At 39.1% G+C, this 11,653-nt stretch overlaps 2 protein-coding genes across 2 annotated transcripts; one reads left to right on the forward strand and one right to left on the reverse strand.

Annotated features, from left to right (window-relative positions):
• Positions 1-627: 627 nt before the first annotated feature.
• Positions 628-8,453, forward strand: ndfip1 (Nedd4 family interacting protein 1). The gene is made up of 8 exons (XM_069669606.1): positions 628-811; positions 1,997-2,090; positions 4,162-4,301; positions 4,385-4,472; positions 4,938-5,062; positions 5,175-5,241; positions 5,351-5,459; positions 6,761-8,453. Exons 1-7 carry the CDS (start codon positions 776-778, stop codon positions 5,455-5,457), a joined length of 657 nt encoding a protein of 218 aa, XP_069525707.1. The 5' UTR covers positions 628-775; the 3' UTR covers positions 5,458-5,459; positions 6,761-8,453.
• fgf1a (fibroblast growth factor 1a) lies at positions 8,421-10,691 on the reverse strand. The gene is made up of 3 exons (XM_069669608.1): positions 10,398-10,691; positions 9,817-9,920; positions 8,421-9,619 (listed from the first exon to the last, which is right to left on the reverse strand). Exons 1-3 carry the CDS (start codon positions 10,561-10,563, stop codon positions 9,428-9,430), a joined length of 462 nt encoding a protein of 153 aa, XP_069525709.1. The 5' UTR covers positions 10,564-10,691; the 3' UTR covers positions 8,421-9,427.
• Positions 10,692-11,653: the final 962 nt, after the last annotated feature.

The following is an 11,653-nucleotide window of genomic DNA, read 5'->3' on the forward strand; positions in this document are numbered from 1 at the left end:
TCTCTTTTTGACTGTGTGTTGTTGGAAATAGTGCTGAGGGATACAGTCTGTTCCTCCTGTCACATGACATTATGGCACAGACAGTGTTGCCTTTAAGTGATCCTGGTAAGCTTGTATATCCTGATTTCTGCTGGAAGTAATAGCAAATGGCCCCTTTTAACAACCAGTTTCATTGTATTTTTGAGAGAAAATCAATTAATCTCAGGGATCGGTTACTATGCAGTCTCACAATTTATTAAAAAAACCCCGAAAATAATCTCAATATTTTCTCAAATATTTCGTATGAATAATTTAACAATGGTTTACCCAATTTCTATCAGCATTAAAATGGTGTCTGTCAGTTTAAGTAATAGCTACACTAATAGAAAATATTCAGTAACCTAACCCTGTGGAATAATAATTAATTTCTTAAATTTGGTGGTAGGCTAATATTCATGTATTCTTCTTCTTAAGTTCGAGTATATACGTTTAACTTGAAAACTACTGTATTTTATATACTACATTGAATGTATGAATATTTTATCAGGGTGTTTTCTTTTTTTACTTTAACCATTACGTGCGAACAACTCGTATACAAATATTCTGACAGCACTCGAAGGCAGCATCCGATCCTGCTGCCGTCCACCGGGCGTCAGGAGGAGGAGAAGGAAGGAGATGGCCGACAAGTAGTCAACGTTACCTTTGCTACTTCTTTGGCGAATTTCCTTTTAAATAACATATCTTCAGAACTTAAGAGGGAAGAGGACGTTTATTGATATTTCGCTCCTCTTCCACAATGGCAGAACAAAACAGCAACGTCAGATATCAAGAGGTATGTAACAGTTTTGTGGCGAAAACGTAGCTTAGAGCTAGCATTAGCATTAGCTGCAGCCGAGTCAGTTAACAGAAGTCAACATTAGCCTGTCACTGAGAGAAAGCAACGAGCTCTACCGACATTTGTTCACGGGCAGGCCTGAGTAAGCGACAAACAATTTAACCGAAAAACAAACCTAATTGCTTACACTGAAACGAACTATGAAATGGATGGAGATAATTTCGTCACATATTATTTAAAGCCAGTGTGACCCATTTTCATGCAGCAGCTAACCAGATAATAATTACTTGTAACGTTAGCTGATGTTTCTGCCCTGAGCAGAATTGTTTTTAGTATCACTCTTTCTGGGCTTGAACCAACACCGTCTTATTTATTGACATGACAGACTTTGATCAGTCACAAGTAAATCCAATCAGTAATTCATATTTCAAAGATACGTCAAAATACTTACGCGCATGCGCAGCTTGCTTATTTAATGACATTGATAATGTGCGAAATCATGAGTGCATAGTTTGTAGTTTAACTTGGGTTGTGCAGTTTTGATGATGGATGAGGTTATTGTGTTATCACCAGTGCGACTTACCCTTCGTATTCGGAGATGGGATTGGTTGCAGACGTGTCCATCATGAACACTTGTTGCACAGTTTCACGATTAATTGCTGTAAATCACCTCCAGTCCATCTATATTGTGCTTGTTTAATACCTAGACTACTTTGGGGCAGAGCAAGGCAAAATTGATACATTCTCATGTGACTTCACATTTTATTGTTTAAGATAGTTCTGAAGTCAACAGGAAATACTAATCAAATAGTGTTTACAGATAAGACAACAGATTATCTGTCTGCTGCAGAATGAAATGTCTGACCAATCAGGGAACTTCCTCACTTTAATGTAAAAATCCTGTGAATGTAATAAATCTATACCTCAGCCCTCCTAAGAGACTTGCAACATTGTCTGTCATGCCCGAATAAATACAAGAAATCATACAGGCATAGCTACACATTATGGCAACAACTGACAGAAATCTATTATCTCAAGATGTATACAGATATATATATATACATATATGTGAAGGTTAACTAACAGTAATGTTTCCTTAGTTCCATCTACTTTTGTTCTTTCTTTTCTAATGGACTAATTCAAATTTGACCCAAGTTGTGTTATTTATTTACATTCTTTCAGCTGGTGAATGAGGAGGAGCCGGCCCAGGCATCCCAGGAGGGTCCTGCCCAGGATGCACCACCACCCTACAGCAGCATTGCTGCAGCAAACGCAGGTTAGGAACCTTCACAGCCCCATGTCCACTAACTCAGATAAACACAAGCAGAATAATTATTTTAATCTATAAATGTCAGTGCAGCTGCATACTAATTCTTGATTAAAGTGAGAGTCTAACATCCTGAAGCCGTAAGAGCGCAGACACACTTGCACAGAAGCAGAAGCAAATCATTGTGAAGAATAGTTCTTTCCCAGGGTCACATTATCTCTAATGGCTGTGCAGTGCATTTGAGAGTCAAATCTTCGCAGTAGTAAAAACTTTAAAGGATATTTAAATGTTGTTTTTATCTAAAATATGAAATCTCACTAAACAAATGAAGGTATTAGGCCTCATGATAAGTAGAGTGCACTGAAAGACAAAAAATGGATTAAGTATAAATAGTTTTGTCAATCATCTGCTCTTATTCATACTGCAATATAAGGTGTTGAATATTTAATGTAGGAGGTAATGGCCTGTGTGCACAGCCTTTTAGAAAGGTCTGATGTTTCTAATCTCACTTCTTATGAGGGCAAAGGTCAACGTGTTGCATAAGTGGGTGTAGCCATGAGCTCTTCCAGGGAAAGACCATTGATCTGGTTCAGTGCTGTTTGTGTTCTGACAACACAAAGGAGCACTCTGGAGAGCTGCCAAATGACCCAGAGAACAGTCTTGTCTTGTATCGGACAGAACATAAACCATAATGGACACACACACACTACTAATGTCTTTCTTCCCTGGCCTGGCTTTTTAATTCTCTGCTGCTGCTCTTCTGATTGAAGGAAGTGAAAGAAGATTTTGAAAGCAGATATGAACCCAACCTTCATAAATGCTGGTAAAATCAGCCCAGACTTTGAGCATAGCCGTTAACATTATATGTATAGATTTAATTCCATATTAGAATCGCAGTAATCAAGTTTTTTTTTTTAACTTGTTGTTGTTTAGAGAAAAAAACTTTAATCATCTCTGACTGTGTAAAGCTACCTCTTTGAGGAGATAACACTGTCCTCAGGAGGATGAAACTGGTGACAGATGTCTTCAGAGTGAGGTTGATGAAACGCTTAAAATGACACAATTACTGTGGAGGTGATCTATAGACTCTAATGAAAAGGCAGGTCAAACATCACTTTTAGACTTAGACTTAGACTCAACTTTATTGATCCCTTTGGGATGACTCCCTCTGGGAAATTCAGTCTCCAGCAGCTTATACAGTACAATACAATAGGAAAGAATCAGCACACAGAGGGTAAAAAATAAAGATCAAAATATATATATCTATCGATATATCGATATATATATCGATATATCGATATATATATATATATATATATATATATATCTATCGATATATATAAAAAGTACAAAATTAGATAACAAAATATATAAAATATACACTCTTAGAAAATATACAAGTAAACAGTGGGTAATTGACCTGGTATTTAGTTCGATTAAACTAAATTAGGTTATTGCACTGTGGTATTAGGGTTATCGGTGTAAATGTCCATTATTATCCATCAGGGTCTTACTAATGCTTTGGGTGAATACAAGTTGAGGGGGCAGCGAGTCAACGTTCATGTAACTGCGATAATTTTACTTTATTTTAACTCTCAGCATCTCCTTCATGCCCCTCTGTTCCAACTATTTTTCTGTTAAGAGGGGTGACCACTTTCTTCACTGGCAAGGCTTTGCAGTGGGAAGGTGGCGTGTAATACAGTGTTTGATTGTGAAGCACCTGCAGTAGACTAAATAGCTGTCGATGCTATTTCTGCCGTGCCGTTTTATCTGTCAGCATCGAGAGCAAAAATGCCCAAAGTTTATCATCATTATCCACATAAATGTTACAGCAGTCCCCTCTTGATTGTTCACCCATCCCAACTTAAAAAGATAATGTTGTTATACTTTTTGTATCGTTGTCAATAAGGTGAAACAACTTCACAGATATAATCAAAGGGTTTTTACACAATATTTGCTTTGAAGGGTTGGAACCTTTGATTAGAGCTGCCCAACCTATTTATATGATTTAAAATATATAGAAACGTTTGGGACTAGATCTCTGTATGCAGATGAGCAGTTTTGCTTGTTACCTCCACAGCTTTCTTTGAATACAAGGAAGAAGGAGGAAGATTCCCCAACCCTCCTTCCTACAGCGTTGCTACCACTCTGCCCTCCTACGATGAAGCCGAGAGAAGCAAAGAAGAGGCAGCCATCCCCCTGGTCACCGGAAGAGTCACGGTACACTGATTTACTATTCAACATTACTAAGTGTATTGTCATGCACTAAACATACAATGAGTTATTTTGTACTGTATGTGCAGGAGGACGACTTTGTGGCCAGGGATGACTTTGAAGATGCCGACCAGCTGCGAATAGGAAATGACGGCATCTTCATGCTCACTTTCTTCAGTAAGGAGTTATTTGCCATTTCAACACCTGGTCGTCCTTTTATTTTTTTAATCTGAAAGACTACATTAATATACAGTGTCACTTGCATGGAGATGGGTTTATAAATGTATATATTTGTATGAATCTGGTCACTGAACATGAAAAAGATGCATCCATTCAATATCGGTTGTGTAGTTGCTCTTGAATAGAAGCTCTATTATGTTTGCTAAATTGAATTTGGCGAATTCTCAAAGGCAACAAATACCAGGACACTCACACCACATGTTTGTTTTGTAGCAAAAGATGGAGGAGGAAAGAGTGTGTGCCAGCCAGTTTCATACCTTGTAAAATCTTTGATTAAAACTCCCCATTCGTCTATTGTAATTGCTTTTAGCATGACATGTTTATCGGTTTAGGATTCATGACCTTTGTTTGGTAGTAAACCAAATGATGGGTTTCTCAATAATCTTTCTTTTTTTCCACCAGTGGCATTCCTCTTCAACTGGATCGGCTTCTTCTTGTCTTTCTGTTTGACCACATCAGCCGCCGGCCGGTACGGAGCCATCTCTGGCTTCGGTTTGTCCCTCATCAAATGGGTTCTCATTGTCAGGGTGAGAGCTGTTTGGTTAATATTCACCACTAATAGTCCAGATCAAAGGTGTAGGATTACTTGTTCTTATTCTCACTTGTTCCTAACAGTGTACTATCTTATGTTCTTTCCAGTTTTCCACCTACTTCCCTGGTTACTTTGACGGGCAGTACTGGTTGTGGTGGGTGTTCCTGGCCCTGGGTAAGTGAGAAGAAGATTTTATAAACAATCAGCATTTCTAACAAATTACAATCTTTAAAAATAATTTTCTTATGTTGTATCATTTTGACTTTTTCCCTTTGCCCTCCAGGCTTCATGCTGTTCATCAGAGGCTTTGTGAACTACTCCAGAGTGCGTAAACTGGCCGATCCCACTTATGCCACTCTTCCCCGAACAAGGGTACTCTTCATCTATTAGAGGTTGGTTGATTTCGTCACAGTAATTATCAAATGTATGTTTGTCATTAGAAACATTTATATGCATACAAACCAAATCTGGCACTTCTTACCACCCACAGTTTGTCTAAAGCCATTAAATGTTTCTTTATTATTTAAAAATGTCAGGGTCTTCATCAATGTTCCGCAACTCTGTGCTTCAATAAAAGGCCTGATTGTTTGTAGATTACAGTAGGCTGCTGCGGCCTGAATCGAGGCCTCTGCACAGTAAACACAAAACCATATAAACCCAACAGTACAGACTAATAAACACATATTCCAGATGGCGTTTCCTGGCTGAATCTAAATTAAAAAGACGCTGCAGTGTCTCTACAAACACTCTCTATGAAAAGATTAAAGTTTGCTACAGCATGTCTCAGACCTGCTGCTCATTGATTATCACCTGATGTTTATCCACTGTGAAGTTGACGAAAAAATTCATCATTTTCAATCTGTTTTTGCTTTTACATAGTAGTGGGTTTTATCAACAAAAGAAAAGAGTCAAAATGTTTGTACTATGATGGTTGAATTCTCAAATTGATCAGAATCATGGAGGTCACAAGCCTCGGATGAACACATCGCCCTACGAGAGAACATGCCCCAATCAAGCATTACCCCTCACTGAAGTGACCAGGGTTTTTCCTGCATAGAGGAATGTTTGCCACCCCCCCAAAGAGGCTTAAGCCAGTATTATTTTTGATGGATTAAAAGCGCTGAGTTACAACCGCTACATACTTTTTTAATCATGTCCTGCCTCCTGCACCCGTCGCATAAAGCAAATAGAGTATTTCCATAAGGCGAGAACACGTCTGACACAACCATCTCCTGTTGTGTGCTATAATTGTGAAAGGGCAACTCCGGAAATTTTCCCGACCTGATTCTCCGGAAGACCGCCAGATCAACTGTGAGGTTTTTCTCCTGCAGAAAACCTGCGGCAGGGCGCTGAGAAGCACTTCATCCCTGTGTTTTTCTGTGTGATCAACAGTTTCTTTCTTTGACTATATCCTGACAACAGGTCATCACTTAAACTGCTGCTGCATGAAAACCAGCACCTGTCTGAAAAGTTGCATCAATAAGCAACTAATTTTATCAATGTAGTAAAAAGTAATACCAGGAAAACCCCTGGAGACTTTATTAAAATAAGCTTGCAAAGATAAATACAGGAAATTAAAAATGGCTAAATTTATAGTTCTTTTATCTTATCAGTCTGTGATGTGCATGTAAAAAAACACTGACATCCCAGAACACACATCCTTGAATATTAAACCATCTTCTATTAATTTCAGGATCTTGGATGTTGAAGAACTGGACAACACGAGCAGCAACTCTGCGAAGACTTTAAATTTAAAGTGAAGACACTTAACAAGAAATCGGCCAGACGACTTATAGATGAAGACAACTGTCGATAAAATATTCAGGAATTATATCACTTGTTTTATTTTGCTTTGGAACTTTATTAATGGAAAAAGGTTAACAGTAATAGTCCCTTAATGTACTCATTAGTGGCGAATGTTAAGTGCTATTTACATCTCTGTCTGTAACGTATAAGTAATGCCTTATATCATTTGGTGGTAGCGTACAAGCATGCATCTGCCCTTAAGGTCAAACAGTAGGGACAGTCTCATGTTGGTGACACCTGAAGCCAGCAGGTTTTAATGAATACACACTCGGTAGATTTGCCGTAGCATGCAACACTCTTAGTAATCTAAACTAATCTCACTCCATGGTTTTATTGTGACTATTAGAGGCTGTTTTTAGAGACCACATGCATTCAAAACGCAAGCTTTCATCAGGCTGTAAATGCTGGATTACCACTTCTTTCACTCACCTGTTGGCTTTAAGTAGTGTTGCCCTTGTTTAAGCCAGGAGGGGGCAGTGTTGTCTGCTGCTTTGAAGCTGTTTGTTCATTAAGGGCATCGTCATAATGAAACGTACATGCTTGTGATTACAATGCAGTGTCAGTGAAGCACCCCAAAATTACATCCATGTATCAGGAGCTATGATTATTACCTGTTAAATGTTTTACTGTACATTAAATCCGGTCAAATTATCCAACCTGGAAATGGAATTAAGGTTTATGATCTGAGATGATTGAGTTGGGATCCTACACGAGAAGCAGGAAACCAGATGGCCGCAAATGTCAAGAGAAAACCCCCGGAGCAGGTCGGCTGACAGAGAAGGGACGCAGAAGTTTTGGACAGTGACAGCAACCATGATGATATTTTTCATGCACATATGAGCACATTTTCTGGTTCATATCCTCAGAAAGCTCATGTAGATGCAAGAGCCTGACCTTTCCATGACTCTGCTGTGAGTCACTGGAGTCGGCATCTCATCCTCTGTCAGTGGAAAAGCTCTGTGATTAGAGAGGAGAGGCTCTGCCGTCTGGATTTCAGCCGTTAATGATCTCCCTCAGACGTTTGGATCAAATAATCTAAGAGCATAAACATAACTCGAATTCCATTTTCAGGTGGGGGTTTTTGCCTTAAGATTTAATAGACAGATGGGGAAGGGAAATGTGTTTTTTTTTCTTTTACAACCATGATTCATAAGGTGTAAGATGTTAGCTATGTTGTGGGTTTAAAACTATATCAAAGAATGTTATGTATGCAGGTGCACTTTTACAAACATAACCAATAAAGCCCAGAAGACGTTCTCATCATGACTCTTAAGTCGTATAAAACGAGGAGTGAATGACGCAGCGGTGCAGGATTTTGTCTCTGTTATATTGTGGAGTAAACAGCAGTTGTTTATGATTTACTCACTGTTGTAAATTGAAGGAGTTCATGTGGATTTTATTCTGGTCGTGCAAACTGAACTGTTTGCCTCATCAGTTATCTTCACACATCTGCCATGGCTTTGATACAGACTCATTATATGCTTCTTTCTATGTGATGTAGAGCTGCAACCTTGGGGTTTTGTTGATATGAAACTGTACAGACAACGTTTAGTGTTAAATAAATGTCACTTTTAATGCCTTTTGTCTGAGTCGTCTGGATTATTGACTGATGTGCAGCCGAGTTATAAAAGAATATTCACTACTGTTATGAAGTTAAGGCTTTGAGAGGGAATGAAATGAAAAAGATTGCAGCAGAGTGACAGGATTATGCATGTAAATGGGTGCACTTTGCAAGATTTACACATTAGTGGCACCAAGTGGCAGCATGGTGTAACTATCGGACATACAAAATAACACACAGATCTTCACCATGACACATTCAGAGCAGTGAGAGATTCGACATCCCTTTTCAAGCAGTTCATGCCATCAGGTCTTCAGAGCAAGGCGCAGGTCACAGATGAGTCAAACTAGACTACACTCTGAGCTCATGACCTTAAAGTGAGGCAGGAAAACTCTCCATGAATGGGCTGCATGTGTCATATATCGTATATTCAAGTTAGTGCAGCAGCTCATGAGAAACATTTGAACATTTCTGCTACTGTAGGTTACAAGACAATACAGCAATTCCGGCATCTTTCTAGAAGTGCATAAAAACCCTTGTTCCTACCTTGGCCTGACGTTACACCAATTTAATCTATAACCTGAGAAATTAAAACATACTAACTAATACTTTATAATACAAGAGGGTTAATTTGTAATTGTATATTACTGTTCAGTGTTTTTTTCCCCTCATTTATATTTGTTTAAGCTGGCTCTGTTGCTTCGTTTCTTGATACTGTTCTTGTTTGCATCCTACATGTTCTGTGCAATAAGAGAGAACTGCTACCAAATATAATGGGATGTTGTGTTAGTGGACAAAAAGCTTGACATGCACAGTGTTCCAGCCCTGGTGGACTTTAGATAAAGACTAATATCTGGATGAAACAGTTGCTGGTCATTGCCTAAATAATATTGCACATCATCAAACCTCTTCTTCAGGTTTTGTTCACAAGCTTAAATAGTAAAATAAGGCATGTGTATTTTATCATCCATGTGTATTGAGCTCTGTGTGTCTTCATTCATTCAGCTGTCGAGGCAGGAAGAAGATGGCCTTCTGCCCGATGTGAGTCCTTGGACCTAGTTTAGGTCGTCCGTTCTTTTTCAGAGCTACGTACCAGTTCTCCTCCACATACTTCTGAGATCGATACGTGTTGTAGTGGTTCTCCTCCAGCTTCTCCAGGAAGTAACATTCATCAGTGACCATGGGCTGAGAGACAAACGCAGAACAAGCACCAACAGCTGACTGCACTTGACTTGTTCAGATTGGGGTTAAAAGTTTAGATGGAGATTGTATAATGGTGATAAATGAATAATCTACAACACATTTCATGGATGGCTGCATCTTTAAGTGTAAGGCACTGATGTATTATCACACAGCTCATCAGGTCGACTGTAGATACTCACTGAACTGTACAATCGTCCCTCATCACTCATGGCCAAATATCTCCCGGCTTCTGTTCCCTGGATGATCACTACACCTCTGTCCACAGCTGCGAGCTTTAACACAACTGAAAGGAGGGGAAAATTCAATAAATAACATGGCACTTACTGAAATCTAAATACACTGTCACAGACACATCTGGAAAGAGAAAATCCCAAAAATATCTTAGATTTCTATGACTTTTCTATGTCAAAATAAGACTTTGAAACTACTTAAAATCCTTGCTTTCATTGAGTGATTATGATTTTGATTTCTACAGCGTCCATGTTCTAATTTCTAAATCAAGTGAATGTCTTGATGTCTTCAATGTCAGTCAGTCCTTTCATTTGAAAGGGATGTACTGATCAAGTAGTAAACTCCTGTCCTGTCTTGTTTTCCAAGCATGTTTGAAAGCGGAATCCCCTTTAAAAGAGTCAGCAATTTGCTTCCTCATTTATTGCACGCATGTGTCTTTGAATCTGACACACCTTCGGGAGAGGGAAGTGAACGCATCATGCTGCAGGCCTGACCTGGTTGTAAAATGCGAAGTGAGCTGCCGTCTTACTGTGATCGTCCCCTTCCTCTCTCTGGCCCTGCACCGTCCCATCGGCCAGGATCTGGAGGTGATGTCCGCCATTCATGCAGTACAGCCGAGTCAGCCGCCTGAAGTCCCGCAGCAGGCCGCCCTCCGCTGTCTGATCCTCGGATACAAACGTCTCCACGTCCGTCATCCTGCTCAGAGGTGGAATCAAGCTGAGGATTCAACAGGAGGTCTGCAGAGAGGAGGATTGGTTTTATATGACAACAAAAATCAGCTCTGTCTGTCTCATGCAGCGGTCAGGTGTTTACATGCGCGTGGACAATCACACAGGCGGCTGGATGCGCGTGCCCGAAACAACCTCAAACTGGGATAATGATATGGGGTGTGATCACTGACACAATAAATCCCAATACATTTTCTTTCGTTATAATGATGCATTGATGTACATTATTTTGTCTTTTTTAAATTTACTCATTTAAACTTATCAGGTCGTTCATTAGGCTATAAAGAAAAAAGTCCAGAGGCATTTAGGAAGACCATTAAAATTACAATTTAAGCATGTTTTACCTAATTTCCCGGGCTTTCATGGTTACGAAATGACATAAGGGACAGACCATAACTAATTAAAAAGTCAAGACAAACCTATTCTCATCATGGATAATGTTGTTGGCGCCGGAACTTTACTTTTTAGGCTACAAAATATGCTAATGTTATTTAGGACCTGTTTTGTAATATAAGACGAACACACAGACCTTGTTTCTGGTGAGGCTAATGGCTAATGAGTACTTAAATTTAAGTTTGGGATGCTTTGAACAAGAGGACTAAACGACATTCACCTCCATCAAAGTATAGTCAGTTGAGAGCAGGAGATTCAGTAGCAGAAGCTCAAGAATTCATGAATAAATAAACAACAAAGCTATTAAAACGCTGGTAAATATCACATTAATCTTTAATGAGTAAAGAAAACTCCTCGCGTTGTTCTTTCAATCAGATTTGATTCACATTAACCAAGCTGTCCACCAGCTGTGGCTGATTGAGATTCTGATTGAGTTCTTGCTTAATTGTGATTGGTGCAAGGCTGTACGTGACGTCGCATTTTTCCAACCAAGCCGATACAAATACAGAAATGGAAGGTACAAAAGCTGCTCAAACTTTAGCACAAAGAAGTGTCTTTAAGTCAGACAGTGTTTATATGTTACCTTTGAAAAGTTAGGCTGGATTTTTATTTATCCATTTAAGATACTTAAGACTAAGATATTATTAAGTGTTAGATACTGATA

The sequence above is a fragment of the Semicossyphus pulcher genome, unplaced genomic scaffold (genome assembly GCF_022749685.1).
Source record: "Semicossyphus pulcher isolate SPU_LCO1_2020_fin unplaced genomic scaffold, fSemPul1.0.p SCAF_2, whole genome shotgun sequence".
In the NCBI taxonomy this organism is placed as follows: domain Eukaryota; kingdom Metazoa; phylum Chordata; class Actinopteri; order Labriformes; family Labridae; genus Semicossyphus; species Semicossyphus pulcher.